The 24,736-nt window shown below is 43.9% G+C and overlaps 1 protein-coding gene across 1 annotated transcript in view; it reads left to right on the forward strand.

The window, feature by feature from the left end:
- The window catches only part of LOC147610968 (uncharacterized), a 62,860-nt gene that overhangs the window by 19,016 nt on the left and 19,108 nt on the right, over positions 1–24,736 (forward strand). The window contains exon 4 of the mRNA XM_086785621.1: positions 22,409–22,510. Within this exon, the coding sequence (XP_086641747.1) occupies positions 22,409–22,510 (102 nt within the window). The remainder of the gene's footprint in view (positions 1–22,408; positions 22,511–24,736) is intronic.

Below are 24,736 nucleotides of genomic sequence, written 5' to 3' on the forward strand. Positions count from 1 at the left end.
CCCTAATGATTGATTGAGCGGTTTCCTTTGGGAGCCAAATAGCTCAACACCGGTTTTCGTTGAGACCAGACATGACAATCAATGAACAGGAGGATCTTTACATGTGCATTGCTTACTGATGTATGTTTGAATTTTTGACTTTTTGTGTTGTTTTTGATGTGTGGACAATGCTTGGATTTATGGCATGTGATAGTCCACTGGGCTCTAGACTACCTAGCTAGTACGAATGATGCATACCTGTCTGTTGACTAGATTATGTCTAGTTTTTGCAAGAGGTAAGTATGGATTTCTTTTATTGAACACATGTTACAGGTCGTGAAGAAGAACCATCAAAGACAAAGCCATTTGTCAAAGATAAGGCATAGAGATGTTGCCATATGAGCAAATGACACCACAGATATGGGGAATGTGCAGATGCACAAGACTCACCAGATGGGGCTAGTACTTGGAACATATGGATATGCTTGGTACACTTGTATCCCACAGTCGAGGACAACTACGATATAAGAGGAAAGGAATGTAACTATTTGGCCTTTTCTAGTACTATTCACATGATGGAACCCTTGCTCGGACACACGTGGAAGAAGGCATGGAGATAGGGACCATAAGGTTCGCACATGGAAAAGTGCCAGTTTTGGTCAAAAAGTAGAGAAAAGCAAAAATTCAAACTAAGTTGACCACAAGCTAGGAGCAGCACCGGCAAGAGGGGATTGAGCCGGACGAAAAAGCAAAAAGATGCTTTTTCAAAAAGCAGCTCTAGGGCCAAAAAGCAAGGCCCTAAAGTTGGAAAAGCAAGGCACAAAAGAACTTTTGAAAAGATGGCCTTATTTGAGTAATACTTTATTGTAAAAAGTAAAGAGGAAAGCAAAGTGAAAAAAGTAAAGCAAAAGCATGGCAAGCTTTTTGCCAAAAAGCAGGATCCCCTTCTCAGGTATAAAAGAAGCATGAACCTCTCTCTTTAGGATCATCATCAAAAAGCGTGGAGCCTATCATCATTGAAACGTAAGGTTCCACATGAGCCACACCTCTCCCATAAGTGGAGAGGGTGCCCAATAAGTTGTCCACTCTTTTATTTAAAAGAGTGCCTAATTTATGAGAGTTTGGTCGGCCGCTATCCAATAAGTGCCCAAACTCACTTACAACGTGTCCACCCAGTCTTTAATGAAGTGTGGATGCCCAAACTCACTTATAAGTTGTCCGGCCGTACTTTAATGAAGTTTGGACCTGCAAAGTAGCACAGGGAGCTAAAACACAAATAAGCTTAAACAAAGAGTTTAGAGTCACACCTACCACTTGTCTACAGCTTACAGCTCACAAGTGAGGTCGGAATAGAGATTCACGCGCACGGTTCGCTAGAGGGCATCCCCTGCCCGTAAACTAGACAGATCTTGTAAGCAGTAAAACATTTCAATAAAACATTTCACGTGAAAACAGTTCCAGGCGTGCAAGTATGCCATGCATAAGAATGTATTAGACAATCTCCCTTTCATTTAGCTTGTAGAGTAGGCGGTCATTCCGGGCGTAGACATTACGTCCCCAACCTCTCATATATACATAGCCTACTGGTCCTTGGTGTAGACATTAGTCCCCTACCAAGAGGTGCTAATCCACATGATCCTTGGTGTAGATGTAAGTCCCCTACCACGAGGTGTCATGTCCACACTATTGAGCTTGTCCATAGGTCCAGAAGCGCAGAGAAAGCCCAACTAGTGACACCCCTTTGGCTTCTAAACAGTTGACCGCAGCTGAAAAGCTTCCAAGTATGCTTCTAGGAGGTGCGAATACTCTTGGGACTATACCTCATCCATCCATTTAGTGTAACTTCCGGCATGCCCCGAGGTTTCACAAAATACTTGACCATTAATGCAATTAAACAGTGAAATCGGCCACAGTCTTAACGCATATCCATCATCACTTTGCATAAAACATAAAAGCTGCACAAAACATCCACAAATGCTGAAAGTGGAGCTTGCACATGTGACACCACAAAGAGGCCGGAATGAGCTGACCCCCCCTGTTGGAGTATTTTATTACCCAAAGAGAATAATATCATGTACAAGCTTTGAGGGCCTTACTCTCCCCACGGGAGATGCCAGATTATCCATATACAAATGCCATAACACAACCCAACACGAGGCAACCATAAAATTCAGTTGGAAAACAGGCTGAATAAGTGCTGAGCCAACAATATAATCCATATACCTTCGTGTGGGTACTGATTCTTTCCCAAGAACCACGGGTCTTCATGCAATAGAGTTGGTTCAACAGGTTCAGCTCTCCATTCAGCCGATACATCAAGTACAATAGCTGGTATAGGAGGTACAATGGTTGGTACAACAAGTACATTGGTTGGTACAGTTGGTACAATGGTAGGTACAACAAGTACAAGGGTTGGTACAGCAAGAACAGTGGCTGGTACAGCGGGTACAGTGGCTGGCACAGGAAGTACAGCAAGTACAAGGGCTGGTACAACAAGTAGAGTGGCTAGAAATCCTAATAAAATGATTAAATACCCTTACCATCAGTATTTCGTCGCGATGGAAACCTCCAAAACAATCCCCAACAGTTGGTATTCTTCATGGGCAGCCTTTAAGAGAGAGAGAAATGGTGGTAGAGACTAGTGTGTAGCAAGAGAGCCTCCTTCAAATGAAGAGAGAGGGCTCCAATTTATAGGTTTGGGCCTCCCATAAGTTAAAATGGCAAGAGAAGGCTATAATGACAAGTGTGAGGCCACTTATCTCATTTTGATCCACTTTCTTGACAAGTGTGGGGCCACTTGTCTCACTTTGATCCACTTTCTTGCCACATGTCCCAATCTAAGAGATGGGTTCTCCTATAATCTTTATTTCTAAAAATATCCCAATTGGTAGTCCATTTGTCATAGGTACTTTGGCAACTCTTGGTATCTGCTCAATTTCAGATGTAATGACGTGAATAGAATTTCCATTTTAGTCGGGCCAAAAATAGCAACTCTCCTAAATTTTAGGAGTGTGATCCTTTGTATTCCAAGATAATCTCCCATCCCCTAAGCTTGTTCTTTTCGAATATTTAGACGTCCTGGAGACCAGACCCTTTTCATACTGGGAAATGTCTAGGATGGTGACATTTAGCATCCATGGGTGAATAATTCTTGAACTCACAAGGTAGCATCTTTGAAGTTTGCCACCTGTAAGCTTACGCTCCTTGTGACACACAATCTGCTTTGGCTGTAGCACCTCTTTTAGCTCATCCACTTCAGGTGGATCTTCCATAACTGGCTCTTTAGGCTCTGGTCCCACATATTTGCGCAAGAGGCCATGAAATGCATTGTGTATCCTCCAATGATTCGGCAATGCCAACTGAAAAGCCACTTCATTGATTTGCTCAATGACTTTGAATGGTTCCCTCTTTTCCAAGCCTCTTTCTAAGTCTGGCTTTCTTGAATTTCAGCAATACCCAATCATTTTCTTTAATGTCCAATTGCCTTCTATGCTTATTTGCAGGCTATGTGTGCTTCTCTTGAGAACGCTCAATGGCTGTCTGCACCTGTGAAAAGGCAATATCAAGGTCCTTGACAAATTCGTCTTGGCGGCCAAGATCTCATTCCTTGTATATGAAGGATGGATGGCAATACCACTTTGCCATACATGATCTCAAATGGGGCCTTTCTCGTGGAAGCATGCAGTGTGTTGTTATATGCAAATTCCACAAGTGGCAAATACTTCTCCCAATAATTTTTTTGATTAGCCACATAGCATTTAAGCAAATCCAACATAGCTGAATTTGCAACTTCACTTTGTCCATCCGTTTGAGGATGATAAGCTGATGAAAAATTCAGCTTAGTGCCTATATTTTGTCAAAAAGAGCTCTCCAAAAGAAACTCCTTGTCCTTGCCCCTAGGATCTCTATCCCCCGCAATTGATTTGGGCATTCCATGATGCTTAAACACCTGTGACATAAAGATTCTGACCATATGCTGAGCTTTTATGGTCTTTTTGACAGGCAAGAAGTGAGCTTGCTTGCCAAACCTGTCCACAATAGTCCATACTGCATCATTGCCATACTACGTACAAGGAAAATCCATAATAAAATTCATGGCAATGCTTTCCCATGGTTTGTTTGGAGTTGGCAAAGGTTGAAGCAAACCTAGAGCCTTCTTCCTATCAAATTTCACCTTTTGGCAGGTGATAATTCACGTTCGTAAGCCTCTATGTCTCTTCTCATGCCTGGCCAAAAGAAATATCTCTCAATCGTTTGAGTGGTAGGCAAAATTCCTCTATGTCCTGCATAAGGAGGAGCATGGCATTTATCCAAAACTGTTTGTCTCATGTTTGAAACTACACATAGGCAATTGTCTTTCATAAGATAGCCATCTTTCAGTACATACGAGACGTATGGATGACCAGCCATCAAATCAGCCCATATTTCTGTAAATTCAGCATCTGAATGATATATGTCTCGCATCCCAGATAAGTCTTGATGTGAGGCAATTGAAATTATAGTCCCATGGTTTTCTTGATAGAGCATCTACAAAAACCACATTCTTCTTGCCAAGGGTATGCAAAATCTGAAAATGAAACATAGAGAGGAAATTGACCATCCTCATATGCTTCTCTGAAAGCTTGGTTTGCATCCAAAAATACCGTAAACTTTGATGATCGATCGTGACTGTAAATTCAGCTCCCAATAAGTAGTGTTTTCGTACTGTAAGGGCATGAATTAAAGCCAATAGCTCTTTCTCATAGATGCGAAGAGAAAGTTTGGCATCATGTAACTTTCTGCTCTCATATGCAACGGCATGTCCTTCTTGATTTAGGAAAGCTCCTATGCAATGGTCACATGCATCACATTCAACACTGAATGGCTTTTATAAATCAGGAATCACCAAAACTGGTCCCAATGTAATGGCACTCTTGAGCTTAAGAAAAGCATCAATTTCAGATTTTGACCATTTAAACATAGCCCTTTCCTTGGTAAGTCAATGCAATGGTTAGGCAATCATTGCAAAATGAGGTATGAATTTTTTGTAATATGAGCATAAACCAAGGAAACTACGAACTTCATATGGATTTGAGTTCCGTCCAATCCTTAATGGCTTGGATCTTTGTAGGATCCATTCACATACCAACTTTTGATGTTGTGTCCAAGATAGTGAATCTCCGAGAGGAAAAATTCACTCTTTTTGCCATTAATCATAAACTTATGTTTCCTCAATTTATCAAAAACCACTTTCAAGTGCGTCTTATGCTGTTTCTCATTCTTTGAAAACACCAAAATGTCATCGAAAAAGACACTTGTGATTTCTGAAAATTCGGTCCAGCGTGACCATTTGTGAGACCGAATGGCATAACCAATTACTCATAGAGACCAAAAGATGTGCGAAAGGCTGTCTTGTGCACATCTTGAGGCATCACTCTCACTTGATGGTAACCACTCTTGAGATCAATGTGACTAAAACCTGACGAACCATCCAATTTGTCCAAGATATCATTAATCCTTGGAATATAAAACCGATTCTTGATGGTTTATCTTATTAAGTCCCCTGTAAACCATGCACATGCGAAATTAAGCATTCTTCTTTTGCACGCAAAAGTGCTCCGAAAGCTGAAAATGTACAACAGAAGCCATGGAACAAGAAGAGCACATATGGGTTATCTCGATAGCAAAGGGCCCAATACAGGGAGGGCAAATGTAAATGCGGTAGTGAAGATCACATCGCGCCAATGTACAAGCAAAGACAAGAAAGCAGATGAGCCTAAAGTGCATGTGAGTATGGTGCCTAATGTGCAAGGCAATAAGGGTCATGCAAGCAAGGATAGAGTAGTATGCAAAGCATGGGGGCAACTTAAAGATCAGTCCGCCCTATTCATGTTTGATGACTGCTCTACCGACAACTTCACCTCCATCCAAATGGCTTCCGCCTTGGGGACTGAAGTGGGAGACATGGGACCCAAAATATATGCATGTTCAGCTTTTTATTGAGAAGGATGTGAAGGTAACTCCTCTCATTGGAAAGCTGTGAATTCACATCCAGGGTTACCTCAATCATAAGAACTTCCTTATTGAACCTCTCAATGGATGTGATGTATTGCTTGGCAAACCATGGCATGCTTGCCTTGAACCCCACAAGAACTACAAGACAAATAAACTCTCTTTTATGTACAAAGGCCGAGAGCATCTTATAGATGCAGGCGAATCGCGTGATAGGTTGAATTTTCTAAGTGAGTATAGAGATTGTTTTGCTCATACATTGCCAAGTGAAATGCCTCCTTTATCGCCAAAGGGTCACCGAATTGAATTGGTGTCAGATAGTTCACCTCGTAATAGGCCAGCATATCATGTAAGTACTTTCCACCAAGAGGAGATCATGAAGCAAGTTGGTGAACTCTTAGAGAAGGTTTTAGTGCACCAAGTTCTTTGCCATTTTGTTCACCGTTCTTTTTGGTGGCTGTCCACCTTTTTGCATGCTAAAACTAGCTTTGTTCTTCCCTCTTTCCATGCTTAGGTCAATCTTTGATTCCACCCATTTGACATTGAATTGCTCGGAGGCTAAAGCTGAATTTATGAGTTGTTGGAGATAAATTTCAAGTACACTTTTGAAGATGTGTGTAATGGCATGGGCACCCAAGTAGAAACTCCAATCCTAGTTTGAATACACTTGCAAATCAATGAGAAACTTTACATTAAGTGAAAGCTAACCTCTCTCAACACATCATTGGAGCCGGAACGCACCCCCCCCTCCCCCGCGGAAAAACTTCATTCCAAGGAGTATTTCTTTAGTACAAGTATGAGGGTGCTTTGCACCGGATTTTCAACATGTGCATGAAAACAAGAGTAAATGCTTTCCTTGTTCCCAGAGTCTAGACCATTAGCTAGGGAAGAGAAATAAAATGTTCTCCCAAGTATATGACAAATGGGTAAGGAGAATCAGTAACATTACACAACAAAGAGGAACTCACAGGACCATGTGCTAGTCTCTCTCGTTGTAATTGACGCAACCATAAGCTTTTGTCCTTTGCCTTTCTTCTCAGCAACAAATCCCAAGATTCTTAGAATCACTAGACACCTTGCTTTGCATCTTTTAGTAGCATAGTCACGACCACACCACTGGCCACTTTGTCTTTGCACTTGCTTGTGCTGGCTTACAGTCACTGTATAATGCCCCTCTTACTTTCTTGTCTTGTATTGTAGTTTTGTGTGGCTTTGCTTTGTGACGCTTTGGCCCCACTACTTCTTACAGCTAGCAGCAGGTACAACAGAAAAGATCCAGCACCCATTAACAGGTACAGCATGCAGCTGGTACAACAGGTATGGTACAACCCTTACAGCATGAATGGTATGGCACCTGGCGGCTGGTACAGTACCGATAGCAGGTACAGCAGATAGATACAGTAAAGCTTAGCATAGTAGTTACAGCAGGAAAGGTACGACACTTGGCAGCTGGTACAGCACCTGGTTGCTAGTACAATTGGATCGGGTACAGCATGTACGGTTACCATACAGTACCAAGCTGCGGTACAGTTTGTATAGCAGGTATTGCATGTCAACCTATAGCAGTTCCAACACGTACAGCAGGTACGGTACAGACAGGAGAAGCAGGTACAATACGGTCAGGTGCAGCACGTACAGAATGAGCAGGTGCAGCAGGTACGACAGTTGTCGCTTAGAGGCTTTCCGTACCACCGAGCGTGTGTTTGATCCAGCGAAAAATGGACCTGGTCGACCAGCTTTAATGAATACAAGTTGGTGAGTTTTTAGAAAGCCACGTATAAATGGAAATCTTTTTCTCTTGGAGACATTTGGCAGCTTCTATTCGTTTCCATCTTTACACGAGTCTATGTTGCCAAATAAAGTGCCCATAACACGTGATGCTCAACCTCAATAATAGTGTTCATCCAGATTTAAATGAGTGTGAACTCAAAAGCTTATAAGTGGGTCACTATAAAAATGTAACTTGCAACGGAATTATGCGTAGATGTAGAATCTTGTCTCACATAGTCTCACACCGCCTTTTTTATCGTGAGTTTCGTGAGTCTTTAGCAATCCACTTTATCACTTCACACTCTAAGAGATGAGAGAGAGATAGAGCTTTGTACACCTTATTGGGTCCCAAATTACCCATGGAAGGCCCCCTTCCTATTGCTAGGAGTGTTTGCTTTATTACTTTGAAGAGAATGACTGACTTTGGACTGTAGATAAGCCAAACTCAAGACCTTCGGAAGACCAAGAGTCGGGCTGAACTGTACATGGCTGTAGAAGCACCAATGATGTCCAATCTCAAGGCCAATGCACTCTTCCAAGGGGCTGTAGGAAGGTTGCAAACTGTGGCTGAGAGATGGGCTGTTTTGGGACTGTTCTAGGCTGTGAATATGCAAGATGAATGCATGAATATGTTGTGTTTACCTTCACCCGGGAGGATGGAGAAAACGATGATGAATGCGTATGCTGAGAAACGCAAGGGCTGAAGCGCTTCTTCCTTGGGCTGATTGTTGATGATGCGTTTTATGCCGATGTATGCTTCTATGCTCCAAGCGATGATCATCCAAAGGGGGTGAATGCTGAATTGATTATGCTTGAACATTGAGATGGAAGATGAGATGCAAAATGACGCTATTTATATGAGCAAGGGCGGCTGGTTGGCTGGCTATGGCCCTCCTCACCAATGTTGGCTCTCCTTTTGCCTTTATCTCCACGAGGAATGTAACGCTCCAATGCCTTCCTTGTAGGAATTGAAACATGGGTCCGTTCCCTGCACAATGTGTACCTACAAATGAAGAAGCATGCCTATGAGATGGGATTCCATGTGTAGTAGAGGCATGGCGAGAGGTTACTGTCAGCTCTTCCCTCTCTTGTTGAATTGGGATGGCTGTTCCTCATGTGCATAATTACCACGGAATGCATGAGATACATTTTCAGCATACTGTTCATCATTTGCATGGATTCCATGGTGTACATCTTCGACAACCTGTTCTCAACGCGCTTGCTTTTTGAGTATACATTCACTCCACTATGTGTTTGGCTTGCCATAATGTTTAAAAGCACTAACAGTTAGTGTATGCAAGTTAGGATTGTCTTCCACATAGAAAGAAGGAAGATCCTGGGCTCTGATACCAATGTAATTGCTCCATAAAGGGTTGAGCACAATCTCGACACATACTTAAACTATTAATACTATTAAACAAGATGAAATGGCACAAAACCAAATGAGATAACAATGCGTAAATTTAAATGACATGGCAAGAAGGCCGTAAAGGGCCGACCCCCTTGCAATTGATAAGGATTTCTCAAGATAAAAGCTTCATGGTCATCACATGCCAGATTTCCAATGACATCCATGCAATGAAAACATTTTGCAAGCATGTTTTGTCGAAGTCAAGGTTGATTCCATAGCTTTTGTTGCGAAGAACCTCACTCCCCGATTCCTAGGGTCTTGCCACAAGCAGCTATGCTCCACTGGCATTCATACACAAGCATGTGTGTGCCAGGCTGAGTTATAGAAGACCTTAATGGTCAAGTAAGCAGATGTAGAGTAGGTAGATACTGTTGTTGTCCATGCGTATGTTGGGAATCAAGGTCTTACCTATGTGTGAACCCACTCTTATGAGTGAGGAAGTATGAGTGTGTGAACCACATCTTAGAGGGGTATCAATAATATCTAGATATTTGTGTGTTATGTGACATAAGTAGTGTCACATCATTGACTCGTGTACTTTCAGGGTTTCTGTTTACCTTCCAGTTCCAGTTTCATTTTCTAGGTGCCAGTAGTATCATCTTTATTTTTCATTTTCTGGTTTTTTATCCAGACATTGTATCAGATCCACCATGATGTAACTTTTTGGTCTCATAGGTCATTATGGCCTTTTGAAGACGTTAATATAACATTTCATTTCATGTCATTTCTCTCTTTCTCTCTACTGTGTTGACTCTCTTTCTCTCTCACTTTCTCTCCTTTGTGCAATGCCATAGCCACAACCATGTTTCCCTTTGAGCCGCCATAGATGGGCTCAAGCTCTACATTTGGTATCAAAGCTGCCCGCCTGTCTGTAGTCGGCTCTCCATCAACAGCCATGTCTCCATCTGTCCTCTGTTGCCCACGTGTCCGCCACCTATCCCACGCTTTCCTCCTCCTCTGTCGCCTCTGACCTAGCTGCTACCCGCCATTTGCTGTCTGCATGCTCTCCACCATGTGCAATGTGTCAACCATTCCATGCTAAACTTAGCTTAGGTAGCTAAGCCTTGTGGCTCCCTATCAGAAGAAGTTGCTGCCCAACGAACACCAGCACCTAAAAAGCATAAATCGTCATCAGAAAACAGCAAAAGGGAGCGAGAAAATCAACAAGCAGAAGCACAGTAAAGGAGGTAACTTTCAAAGCACAAATTGAAGTATTTGACAGGAAAATACAAACCAATTTTGGGCTTTTTATTTTTATGCAGTATCTTGCGGAATCAGAGCATTAAATCCTAATTTCTCAACATTTTTCCTGCCGCAATTCCCTGTAGTATCATTTCCAAAAAGCCCTAATTTTAGAAAATCCTAACCCTAGCTTTTTGTAAAAGGGTAGATAGAGGCTCAAGCATTATAAAGGTCATGGCCTCCCACTTGCTCATTGAAAAATTCAATGGAGAGAGTGGGAGACTAAGCTTAAATTTAGTTTGGACTTTGATGAGAGAAGGGCTTTGGCCTTTCATTGAGGGGGAGGAAAAGATGCACAAAGCAGAAGGTGAAGCCCAAAGAGCTTGGATCAGAAAGCCTTTGGCCTCATAGCCCTAGACCTGTCCGACAATTTCATACACCATGTTGTTGATCTCTCGATTTCCAAAGAAGACCATGAGATGCTGGATAAGCTCTTTGGAGCACAAGGAAACAACTCTAAGATCTCTTTGCAGATAGAGTTCTATGGCGTGATAATGCAATCACATGAGAGCTTCAACGCTCATATGAACAAGATGAAGTCCTTGATGAACTAGCTTGCTGCACTTAAAGCCAAGGTGGAAGATGTGGTTGTAGTGTTCTTATCAAGTCAATGTCAATGCTGGAAGATCCCTACGGAAACCTCATCACTACACTCAAAAATCTCCCAAATCTCAACCTGGAAGGAGTCATCAATCCTTCAAAAAAGAAGAGAAGAAGTTCAAGAACAAGGGCAATAGGAGGGGACAACTCCTTGAAGAACAAAGTGTTTCCTTTGTGGTAGGAACAATCATGCAGAGGAGTGTTACTCAAAGAAGCTGTGCAAACATTGTGGGAAAAACAACCACAATGAAAAGTACTCCTTTCACAAAAAGGAAGATGCCAATATCATTGAGGAGACAAAGTCTTCTACACTTGAGGCCAACTGAAATCGGCCTGACGGGCGGTGAAACAAACACTCGCACATAAATTGGTCTTCTGCCTGCGGACCAGCCCTATGACCTGCGCAAGCAATCCATGCTGCGTGTACCTCTGCAGTCCTAGCCGCCAGAGAGTCCAGGGAAACCAGCCCCTCCCTTCTGCAAAAAAACATGCCGCCCTCCAAAAAGCACACACCTGGCCGTCTGTGTGTCCAGAGAAGCCAGCCTGTAAGCTGCAGCCTAACTCTTGTGCAAAAGAGCATGTGTTTCAGCCCTCTGCGCCTGCAGTCCAGCCCACCTTCTGTTTTGCAACCCAACAGTCGCCAGACAGAGAGAGAGCACGTGTTGCTGCCAATCCAGTCCACCTCCTGTCCTGCAGCCCAACAGTCACCAGACAGAGAGAGAGAGCACGTGTGCTACCTGCAGCCGTACTTGCTCGCCTGTTTTTCCACCAGAGAGAGAAGCATGTATCTGCTGCCCGACTAGCCTGTCAGCCTTTCCACACATCCAGTTGTAGCTGACTCTCACAGGAGAAAAATCCCCACACGTTGTTCAGTCCCTGTCCGACTGCCTTCTCACACAAAAGCGAGAGAGAGAGAGAGAGAGAGAGAGAGAGAGAGAGAGAGAGAGAGAGAGAGAGAGAGAGAGAGAGAGAGAGTGCTGCCTGCGGCTGTACAAGACTGAACGTCCCGCCTATACCTGCTGGACAGAACTGTCCTTATCCGCCTGCATGTACCTGTTCGTACAAGTCTACAGTTGCACAGCCGACGCCTGCACCTGCAGCACCCGTACCAGTGTGTACTAGCCTTCTCACAGCTGCTGTACCGTACGGCTACTCTCCATGCAGTCAACCGGCCTACTCTATCTTCTCCTCCACGCAGCCAACTTCTACGACCTCTCCCAAAAAGCAAGAGTGAGCAAGAGGCGTGCCCCCTCCCCTAAAAGTAGAGTAGCCTCTAGAAATTACCTAGGGGCCTCCCAAGGTTTTAAAACCTTTTAAACTTTAATTTTTGGCCACCAAAGGTTATAAAACCTTTTTAATTAAAGTCTCTTTGCCCCCTTCACACTTGGGGTTGTCCACACATGGGCTTCCTTTTTAACTCCAATCTGATGCCATTCACACTGTCCACCATGTCTCCGTGCACACCTGCATACGGTCCAGAGAAAAACATAGGGTCGTGACACCAACTATTGTGTTGATGATTGGGCTTTTTAAAGTCCAAAATATATGGTGTTCTATTCAGGTGTGTGTGTGTGACTTGATCCTGTGGGTACTTTACCCGCCTGTGAAACTAGAGCCATGTGATTTATCCTTGACTTGGAAAACGGGCAAGAGAAACCATGAGCCTAGATTTATCCTTGACACAGTATGAGTTGATCCCTTGAGGGGGAGATTGTTGGGAATCAAGGTCTTACCTGTGTGTGAACCCACTCTTATGAGTTTGTGAACCACCTCGTAGAGGGGTATTAATAGTATGTAGATATTTGTGTGATGTGACATAAGCAGGAGAACCTTTGTACTTATAAAAGGTACATGTACTTCATTGAAAATTAATCAAGCAAGTGTCAAATCAGTGACTCGTGTACTTTCACTCTTCCTCTCCACTGTGTTGTGTAATTTGGTTGAACACAATGCTAATCAATACACTTAAATACACTAAGATTTGAAGGACACTTGCTCAAATACAAGAAGTAAATTGCTGAATTGACAAGAGGCACACAATGAGCCGGAACGGCCGACTCCTCCCTTGAGTAAATTGTATTACTATTGGAGAAATTCAATACATAGTTTCACGGGCATCCATTGCCAAATCCTCCATGCCAATGCATATGAAATTCAGCATTTAGAAAACAATGGTATATCGATGTAGATCACCAAGGAGCTGCCTTGATGCCCGGCCCGACTTCAGTGCCCATATTCTCTACCATTGGCTCTATGTTCTACCAAGCAAGGTAGCAACATCTTCAAGAGCACATAGGACAAGAGAAATACTACACAGGGCGGCTAAACAAGGAGTCCTGCCCTTCTACTGAGTAAGTAATGACAATACATTGTCCAATTACCTTACCAGTCTTCATAGAAGTTGTTGCAAGCGGAAGCCTTCGCGTTGGAAGCTTTAGAAGTGTTGATATCTTCGATTTGCCGTAATCCTTCGCGACAAAAGTCTTCAAGAGGATGAAGGGAACCCTGGGAAAGCTTCCCTTATGGTTCAACTTGAGAAAGGAAGGCTGAAATTAGGGTTCTCAGCAAAAAGACCAGAAATTACAGCAAAAATGAGAGCTGTTTTGCTGAATTTCAGTCATTGGGAGTGAGTAGGAGAGTGATTAGCACTTGGAAACACTCTTGGAAGCTTGGAAAACACCCTAGCAAGTTGGGTATGGCTATGGAGAGCTTGGAAATGGAGAGAAATGGTGGAAAAACAGAGTTTTCAGCCTCCAAAAATCCTCATGAAGAGAAAACACGAATTTCTCTTAATAAGTAAGTGAATTGGGGTCCAATCAGGTGAAGGGACATGGGGAGATGCCCATTTATGAGTAAAAGGGGAGGATCAGGTCCTGGACATTGAGTCTTGTCCGCCTCGGGACTTCAGTGAGTGTGAACTTGGAAGAGGTCATAATTTATAAGTGACTTTTGGACGCCTAAACTTTAATGAAATGGGAACGCACTCACTTATAAATATTGGCCAAGTCCTAAGGGCTATTTGAGCCTAGATCAGGAAATACTTGCCACCTGTTCACATGCCACACAACCATGTCAGTAGACAGTTTCACACGCACGGTTCACGGGCGGGCGTCCCCTTACCCGGAACTACACATAGGTCATGCAGGCATGAAAACAGCATGCAATTTCATTTGCAGGCAAGCACATAAAGATGCTATGCAATGCAGCATTGGCATGAGCAATTTCCGTTCATGAAACCATATAAGACCAGGCGTTTCCAGGCAAGTATACGCAATCGATCACTCGGAAAGGTCCATAGTACCTGGTTGCAAGCTTAGGATATGCACCCTCTTTGCCAGGCCTCTTTGCAAGTCTTGCTTTCTCAAATTTCAGCAATACCCAATCATTCTCTTTAACATCCAATTATCCAAGTCTCTTACATACTCATCACCTGCAAATATCTCATCCTTTGTGCAAAGGATGGGTGGCAAAACCACCTTACCATAAACAATCTCAAACGGGGCCTTTCCCGTAGATGCATGCACCGTGTTGTTGTATGCGAATTCCACAAGGGGTAAGTACTTCTCCCAAGAAGACTTCTGATCCGCCACATAACATTTCAAGAGATCCAACACGGCTGAATTTGCAGCCTCACTTTGCCCATCCGTTTGAGGGTGATAAGCTGATGAGAAGTCCAATTTGGTGCCCATATTATCAAATAAGGCCCGCCAAAAGAGACTTGTAGTCCTAGGATCTCTATCCCCCACAATGGATTTCGGCATTCCATGATGTTTGAAGACTTGTGCAAGATATATTTTAACCATATGCTCAGCTTTGATGGTCTTTTTGACCGGCAAGAAATGAGCTTGCTTGCTAAACCTGTCCACAATTGTCCAAATTGCATCATTACCCTGTTGGGTACGTGGCAAGTCCATAATGAAATCCATTGTAATACTTTCCTATGGCTGCGTGGGAATAGGCAATGGCTGAAGCAAACCTGGTGCCTTTTGCCTATCAAATTTGACCTTTTGACAGGTGATACATGCACGTACATGTGCCTCTATGTCCTTCCGCATACCTGGCCAAAAGAAATACCGCTCAATCATGTGCGTAGTAGGCATTATGCCTCTATGACCAGCATATGGAGGAGCATGGCACTCATCCAAAACCTTTTGCCTCATTTCAGACACCACACATAGGCAATTATCTTTCATGAGATAACCCTCTTTGATCACATATGAGGCATGTGCATGACCAGCCATCAAATCAGTCCAAATAGTGGCAAAATCAGCATCTGTATGATACAAATCACGCATGGTAGACAAGTCCCCATGAGAGGCAACCGAGATAGCTGCTACATACGGCTTTCGTGACAATGCATTGGCCACTACATTCTTCTTTCCTGGGGTGTGCAAGATCTGAAAATGAAACATAGAGAGAAAATTGGCCATCCTCATATGCTTCTCTGACAACTTAGTTTGAGTAAGAAAATACCTCAAACTCTGGTGATCTGTCTTCACAGTGAAATCAGTCCCAAGAAGGTAATGTTTCCATATAGTAAGTGCATGAATTACAGCCAAGAGCTCTTTCTCATAAATGCCAAGAGATAGCTCTGCATCATGCAATCTACGACTCTCATAAGCCACGGCATGTCCCTCTTGATTAAGGACAGCCCCTATGCAATTTCCAGATGCATCACATTCCACACAAAAAGGCTTTTGCAAATCCGGAGCGATCAACACTGGACCATGAGTAGTTGCATCTTTCAATTTGAGGAATGCATCTCTCTCTACATTAGTCCATTTGAACACGGCCTTCTTCTTTGTCAAATCATGCAAAGGAGAAGCAATCCATGCAAAGTGCCGAATGAACCTGCGGTAGTAAGAGCATAATCCAAGAAAACTACGGATCTTATGCACTGAACTCAATTCGGGCCAATTCCGAATTGCATCAATCTTTGCAGGATCCATCCGCACTCCATCTTTGGACACAATATGCCCAAGATAATGTATCTCTGACAAGAAGAACTCACTCTTCTTTGCATTTATGAAGAGTTTATGCTTATGGAGCTCTTCAAAAACAATAGCCAAATGAGCTTTATGCTCTTCTTCGGTCTTCGAGAAGACCAGGATGTCATCAAAGAAGACACCTGTAAATTTCCTGTACCCACGGAATATGCGATCCATCATTCTATTGAATGTAGCGGGGGCATTTGTAAGACCAAAAGGCATAACAAGATACTCATAAAGCCCAAATGCTGTCCTGAAAGCAGTTTTGTGTACATCCTGAGGCACTACTCGCACTTGATGATATCCACTCTTGAGATCAATTCGGCTAAAGCATGCCAATCCATCCAACTTGTCAAGGATGTCGTCTATGCGTGGAATCGGAAACCTATTCTTGATGGTAAGCTTATTCAAAGCTCTATAATCCACACACATACGAAAGGATTCATCCTTCTTTTGAACTAAGAGGACGGGTGAACAATATGGGGAAGAGCTTGGCTGAACCAAACCCTTCTCAAGAAGCTCATTTACTTGCTTCATGATCTCCTCTTTTTGGGATGCACTTACACGATAGGCTGGCCTATTAGGCGGTGAGCTACCCGGCACAAGATCAATGCGATGATCTTCCGGTCGTACAGGTGGTAACTCATCAGCAAAACAATCATTGTGCTCTTGCAAAAATTTCAGCCTATCATTACTAAGAGTGTTTACATGTACATTATTTTTCTCAACATGATCTCGTACAAAAATCAAGTACGCAAAAACACTCTTTTTCATTACTTTCTTAATTTGTACATGAGATACAAGGGGAATAGTATCACCCTCTTCACCAGCATCAATTACATGTTCTCGGCCTTTATGCATGAAGGTGATTCTGTTAGTCTTGTAAGCCTTGCACGGATCAATACGTGTATGCCAAGGCTTTCCAAGCAATACATCACAGCCATTGCGCCACAAGAAAATCCTCATGATCCACATAGCCTTGAATGTGTATGTGCAACTTGCCAAAAATAGGCATGACCTGCACTTCTCTACCAACAACCTGCACTTCTCTACCAACAAAGGCAGCCCCTGCTTCAATTTGAGGACCCATGTCCTCCACTTCGATACCCAAAGCAGCTGCCATCTGAGTGGATATGAAATTCTCCGATGCACAATCATCAAACATGAACAAAGCAGGTTGATCTTTGAGCTGTTCCCAAGCTTTACATACAACCCTATCTTTGCTATCATGTGAAGTGTTGCCCTGCACATCCGGAACCATATGCACATTAGGCTTCGGTACATTAGCATTTTCAGCTTTGTTCTTCTTATTTGGGCATGCTCTTGCCATGTGCTCAGTGCTGCCACAAGTAAAGCATTTGCCTTCACGCATATATTGCTCCTTCTTCTCAGCACTAAGACCAAAGTTTGCCGGCTTATAAGGGCGCTTGTTAGCAAACTTATTTTCAGCTTTTGGACCTGATTTGGCTTGGTTTTGGTCCCTTTTAGGTGGTTGTCCATCATTTTGCAGGTTTTGGACAGCCCTCTCTTTGCCTTGAAATGAGGGTCTAGCCTTATTGGATCGACTCAATTTGAGTTCCAATTGCTCGGTGGCGGTGGCGGCGGCGATTAATTGGTGTAAGGTATAACCAGGATACATTTGTAATCCCGCTTTGTACACGGGTTGCAATCCCGATTGAAACCTTCTCTTCCTTTCCGCCTCGGTGACATGCATAAATGGAGACACCTCCAAGAGCACTTTCCAAAACTTTTGTACATATGCATTTACCGATTCCCCCTCATTTTGCTTTACCCAATCCCACTTCATTGTTATCTCATTCAATGCATTGGGAGGCAAGAATTGAGCATAGAACCTCTCCTTGAACTCTTTCCATGATCTAACAGGATTCGGTGAGAGCTTCTCCGTGAGCCACCAATGGGCAGCAGTGCCTTTCATGAACATGCTTACATGCCGGATCATGGATTTCTGAGTGAAATCCTCATCACTGAAAGCAATATCAAACTGGGCAATAAAAGCAAGTGCCTTTGATGCATCATATTCTCCATGATATGTGTCAAACTTCACAGATTTGTCTCCGGCTTTGAAGTCACGAGACTTTGATGCATGTGTGTGCATCTCAACATGTTTTCCCCCATGTTTGTCCATTGGGACAGCTCCTGTGAGATTGGCATCATTTTTGGACCAAAAGGTGATGCATAAGGCATAGATACATGTGCCCTGTAAGCATGAGGCATGGCTGGCCCCTCAACATGCATTGATACATTTTCAGCCATAGCTTCTCCCTCACGAGCACACTCGAAGGCATGAGTGGCATGAGAGATACGCGGAATACCTGCACCAACAGAAAATTGCAGCCCATGTTGCATGTGTTGTGCATGTACATTTTCAGCCGGCAATGGCATTTGACATACATTTTGACCACTGCCATAAACATTGTATCCTTCACGGGCTACATGAGGTATTCCTGCATGGCGTGAAGTCACTGATTGTTCCTCTCCCATCGCATGGAGGTTCATCCTCTTAGACATAAGTTCTTGTTCGGGTACTTGTGGGGATTCCAAGACATGTGGGATGGTTGCCTTTTCTACATAGGCATCCTCGGTACCAGCCAAGTATGCACGTGCTGCATCCCTCGGTTGCATGTGCAACTCTTGAGCAATCATTGCCATTGCATGATCCATATAAGATTCAGCTTTCTTGGCCTTCAAACGGTCATGTACCAATGGATCCTCGCGGCGATAGAGATTCAATTCTTCTTGTTGTGCGTGGAGAAGAGCCTACATACGAGTAAGTTCAGCCCTCAAGACTATGGACTCTTCTTCTTGCATCTTCTCTTTGCCACGGGACGGCTGTTCCACATATTCATGCTCCCTATTGTGCACCACATGAGTTTGCTCATCCTGTAAAGCATTGGAGGCATGCATTTCATTGTCCCTGCCTCTTTTATTAGCATGTCCAACATTCATTGTATGGCTGTCCATAATGTTCTAAGTGTAGAGATAGCTAGTGTTCACGGTGATCGTCTCTCACGATAGAAGTGAAAGAGAACCGTATGCTCTGATACCAATGTAACTTGGTTGAACACAATGCTAATCAATACACTAAGATTTGAAGGACTCTTGCTCAAATACAAGACGTAAATTGTTGAATTGACAAGAGGCACACAATGAGCCGGAACGGCCGACCCCTCCCTTGAGTAAATTGTATTACTATTGGAGAAATTCAATACATAGTTTCACGGGCATCCATTGCCAAATCCTCCATGCCAATGCATATGAAATTCAGCATTTAGAAAACAATGGTATGTCGATGTAGATCACCAAGGAGCTGCCTTGATGCCCGGCCCGACTTCAGTGCCCATATTCTTTACCATTGGCTCTATGTTCTACCAAGCAAGGTAGCAACATCTTCAAGAGCACATAGGACAAGAGAAATACTACACAGGGCGGCTAAACAAGGAGTCCTGCCCTTCTACTGAGTAAGTAATGACAATACATTGTCCAATTACCTTACCAGTCTTCATAGAAGTTGTTGCAAGTGGAAGCCTTCGCGTTGGAATCTTTAGAAGTGTTGATATCTTCGATTTGCCGCAATCCTTCGCGACAAAAGTCTTCAAGAGGATGAAGGGAACCCTGGGAAAGCTTCCCCTATGGTTCGACTTGAGAAAGGAAGGCTGAAATTAGGGTTTTCAGCAAAAAGACCAGAAATTACAGCAAAAATGAGAGCTGTTTTGCTGAATTTCAGTCATTGGGAGTGAGTAGGAGAGTGATTAGCACTTGGAAACACTCTTGGAAGCTTGGAAAACACCCTAGCAAGTTGGGTATGGCTATGGAGAGCTTGGAAATGGAGAGAAATGGTGGAAAAACAGAGTTTTCAGCCTCCAAAAATCCTCATGAAGAGAAAACACGAATTTCTCTTAATAAGTAAGTGAATTGGGGTCCAATCAGGTGAAGGGACATGGGGAGATGCCCATTTATGAGTAAAAGGGGAGGATCATGTCCTGGACATTGAGTCTTGTCCGCCTCGGGACTTCAGTGAGTGTGAACTTGGAAGAGGTTATAATTTATAAGTGACTTTTGGGCGCCCAAACTTTAATGAAATGGGAACGCACTCACTTATAAATATTGGCCAAGTCCTAAGGGCTATTTGAGCCTAGATCGGGAAATACTTACCACCTGTTCACATGCCACACAACCATGTCAGTAGACAGTTTCACACGCACGGTTCACGGGCGGGCGTCCCCTTACCCGGAACTACACATAGGTCATGCAGGCATGAAAACAGCATGCAATTTCATTTGCAGGCAAGCACATAAAGATGCTATGCAATGCAGCATTGGCATGAGCAATTTCCGTTCATGAAACCATATAAGACCAGGCGTTTCCAGGCAAGTATACGCAATACCAGACCCAGTGGAAAGCGAATCCTCCAGGCGTTTCTGGGCATGTACACAAAGGCACAAGTCCCAGCGGAAAGCCAAGTCCTCCAGGCGTTTCCGGGCATGTACACAAAGGCACAAGTCCCGGCGGAAAGCCAAGTCCTCCAGATATTCCGGGCATGATAACATCAAGTCCCAGCGGAATATCATATCCAACTATACAGCATGACACGTATCAATCACATGCATAGGCACATTCCATAAGCCATGGACACCAATCCAATATGTACATAGTGTGAAAGCAAGAGTGAACCATTCGGGTGGCCAAATGGTGACATGTTGACTCTCCCTCTCTCTCTCTCTCTCCATTTCTCTCGTGTGTAATGCCATAGCCACAGTCATGTTTTTCTTTGAGCCTCCATAGCTAGGCTGAATCTCTATGACGCACTGCTGTTGCCTTGTCTCTATGCGTTGCCTGACCGCCTAGTATCTCTGAACGTTGCCCTGATCAACACAGCCTCAATCCCTTGAGGGGGGTTTTTTGGGAATCAAGGTCTTACCTGTGTGTGAACCCGCTCTTATGAGTGTGGCAGTGTGTGTCTGTGAACCATCTCCTAGAGGGGTAAGAATAATATCTAGATATTTGTATATGCTTTGACATAAACAATGATGTTAGAAGGTGAACCTTTGTACCTATAAGGTCTTGTACTTGTTTGAAGAAATATAACAGTCACATCATTGAGTCGTGTACTTCACTCTCTCTCTAGCTTGTCTTTCCCCTCTTTTTCTCTCTCTTTACAGCCGCGTACCTCTTTGACCCTCCATAGATGTAGCTTTGTTTTACCGTCGGGCACCCCTTATGGGTGCCCACTTATGGTTGGCCATAATGCTAGCCTACGATACCTACATGCTTGCTACATGCGTCTATCCTAAGATGACCTAAATGCTCTATTCTCCAAGTGGGTTAAGTGACACATACCGACACTTAAGGCTTCAGATGTGTCCTATGTAACTTGTGCCTGACATGTCTATGGATTAGGGCTCACAATGGTGTCACGGCATATGACAAATAAAGACCTGAAAAGGTTCTAATGACGTACGCATGTAGCACTGGTGATTAGCCAGTGTGTCACATGGCACCTCAGTGCATGGGTGCATGTGACAGTGGTTGGTAGGGTGCTGAGTGGAGTTCATCTCATCTTATGTTTACCTTGGAGTGACCTTTGCAGGTCTGATCTTTTCCATGAGACCTGCCCCCCAGACCAGCCTTGCGAGAGGATATGTAGCTCTAGCCTGTTTGGAGAGTGTTTCTAGGCCCACTTCGAGGACCCTCGTGCCAAGTATTAGGTCTTTTGACACTTTGGTGCACTCTGCAGAAATGTACGGTGCCCCTTTATGGGGACCAGATCTAGGTGAGAATGATAGTAGGGGGATAGAGACACTGCAGGTGATGATGCTTTTCCGCATGATTGGGAGTAAGCCATCAGTGCCACATGAGATCATCTTGGTTGAGTAGGCAGCGACACCCTTGGTGACATATGCACTTTTATCAACTTTCACATGCATACGCTGTGTATACTTATGATGCAGAGTGCCTTCCACGTTGGCCCTTTAGTCCTCCATGCGGCCTACACAAGAGGAACATAGCAGGTTGTATTTTTATGGAGCTATTGTATTACGGTTTGGTCTCATAGATCCTTTGAGTCTTTTGAAGATGTTTTCCTTTCTTTCTTTCTTCTCAGTTTAGTGGCTACCTTACCATGCTGCCCAGCAGAGGGCATAAGTTCAATTTAAACTTTGTTTACAAACTATTTGTAATTTATCATGTAACCTTTTATTTGTCATTTAAGGACAATTTAAACTTTGTTTACAAACTATTTGTAATTTATCATGTAACCTTTTATTTGTCATTTAAGGACAAGTTCATGCATGAGTGAACAGTGATACTCGTTTGCTATCCCAACGATTTAAAAAAAAAAAAGTTTTTTTCAGTTCAAAACTACGGTTTCTCTTCTCTTCTCCCTAATATATTTTTGTATGATGTACAGCATCAGTGGCAGATTATTTGAAGCTCGCACCAGTGGAGTCTATTTATCTTCCCTTGCCAATTAACTTCATTTTTATTGGGTTTGAAGGCAAGGGAAACCAAGGTTTGTCTCCTCTGTTTTGTAAATCTATCAAAAAATAGTCATTTTTTTTCTGAGAGACCAATTATATATGCAGGTGCCTTAAACCTCTACCACTCGGGATAGAGCCCGTTGCCCAAAACAACCATTTTTTTGCTCCATATCATCTTCCTTTGGACAGGCTAGATGTCTCCAGGGTCTGTAAATGTAATATGCGGAAGCTTCGGAGAAGGATCGGTACTTCAAAACTCAGAAAACAGCACTCTTTTCGCGACGGAATTAACGCACAAAACTGAAAGACGATGTGCAGAAAATAGAGAGAGAAGGGGAAGATGGAGAAGGACACAGTATTGGGTCCCAATTACCCTCTGTAGGGCCCCCACCACGGATGGTGTATTTGCTTTATTAGAATGATGTAAATCTGAAACAAATACAAAAGTACTTGACCTTTTCTTGGCTGGAAAACCTGCCCTTGACCTTCAGTCCTTCACCCCTTAGCTTTAGCAGACCCTTGGCTGTCCTGGCCCTTGAATGCTTGAGGCTCTTGGTGAATTGTGAGATGGGATGAATGAATTATGGGCTGGGCTTATATACTACTCATATCATGCAGTCGGCTGTCTTCAGGACAGCCTCACGACTGTGTCTTGTGCAATAAATGATTTCACACCATAATAAAGTGTTTTCACACCTGTCCAGCCTGCGCATGACTCTGGGACAGCCCCTGGCTGCTGGGCATGCTGCGCATAGGTGTGGGACTGCCCCCCCACACCTGGCCGCCTGCTGTTAGGGTTTCAGTCTCTGTCGGCTGCCTGTCCAGAGGCTCTGGAGCTGGCCGACTGCCCCTCCAGCCCTTGCCTTGGCTGGTGGGCAATGTCTTGGGCCCTCCTGGCCCCTTGGGGGTGGTTCTACACCTCCCCCATGCCCATCTAAGTATGCACATGCAAACCCTTGTCCTGGGGTAGCCCTATGGGCTGACCCCATCTCTACATGCAAACTACATGCCTACAGATGTCTGGCATCCAGTTGCAAACCAGATACACAGCACATCCGACATCATTCCAGAGGGAGACTCACAGCGCGGACTGGCACTGCTTCATGTGCAGGACAATGCACACCTGACCTTGGACTCATGTGCAGGACAATGCACACCTGACCTCGGACGACTGAGATGGATCCCTGGCTGACTCGTCCCGGACTGGGCTCACATGGGACCAGTTCACCATCCCAGGTCCTGCACCTTCTGTACAGAATGTCCACGTGGCATCCAAGTGCGGGATGCACGTGACATCCCCTTCTGCTTAACTTGACGGAAGCTGCATAGCCTCCAAATAATCCGTCAATAAAGCCGGATAGTCTTCGAAGAATTCCTTGTTGAGCCATACCGCTTCATGAGTTCCTCGGTCCTGAAACTTCGTGAGGAACTGTCGTAGTCTTCGGCCTGAGCCATGCTTGAAACGGTGCAGAAGGATCTGTTCTGGAACCATTACTTCTGCTTCATCAATGATGTCTGGTTCCGCTTCGTCTTTGACCTCTGAAGGGGGTGGACCTGTATATGGCTTCAACCAACTGACATGAAATACATCGTGCATAGTCCAACTCGGAGTGGTCCGAAGCTCCTGAAGGACAACTTTGGGCATCGCTTGCCCACCTGCTTCAATCTTTGCTTCATAATCCGAAGATATACCCAATCTCCTTCCGAAAACTTCATGTCCCTTCGGTCTTTATTGGCCTGTCGAGTGTAGGCCTCTTGCGCTTTAGCCAATCTGTCTTTGACGGACTCTAGGATCTCCTGGTAAGACTCCGTCACTCTGTTCGCCTCCGGTACTGAAGACGACGTCCTGGTTAACAATGATTGGAAAGGCCTTCCAAACGCTGCCTCATATGGAGTCCTGCCAATAGCTGAAGAAAAAGAGTCATTCAATACAGCTTGAACTAAAGGCAAAAACGATTCCCACTTACCTTGCTGATCGTGGACATAACACTTCAGCACATCAAAGGCCAACTGGTTGTATATCTCTGTCTGGCCATCTGTCTGTGGGTGGAATGCACTGGAAAAATTCAACTTAGTACCAAAATTATCAAACAATGCCCTCCAAAAATGACTGGTAAACTTGGCATCTCGGTCTGACACTATGGTCCTAGGAATCCCACCAATCGGGTACCAATGCCGAATGAATAGCTGGGCAACATCCTCGGCGGTCACATTGGCCCTGCAAGGAATAAGCATAACAAATTTGCTGAACCTGTCAA

The sequence above is a fragment of the Cibotium barometz genome, chromosome 48 (assembly GCF_041138505.1).
Source record: "Cibotium barometz isolate CiBa-2024 chromosome 48, ASM4113850v1, whole genome shotgun sequence".
In the NCBI taxonomy this organism is placed as follows: domain Eukaryota; kingdom Viridiplantae; phylum Streptophyta; class Polypodiopsida; order Cyatheales; family Cibotiaceae; genus Cibotium; species Cibotium barometz.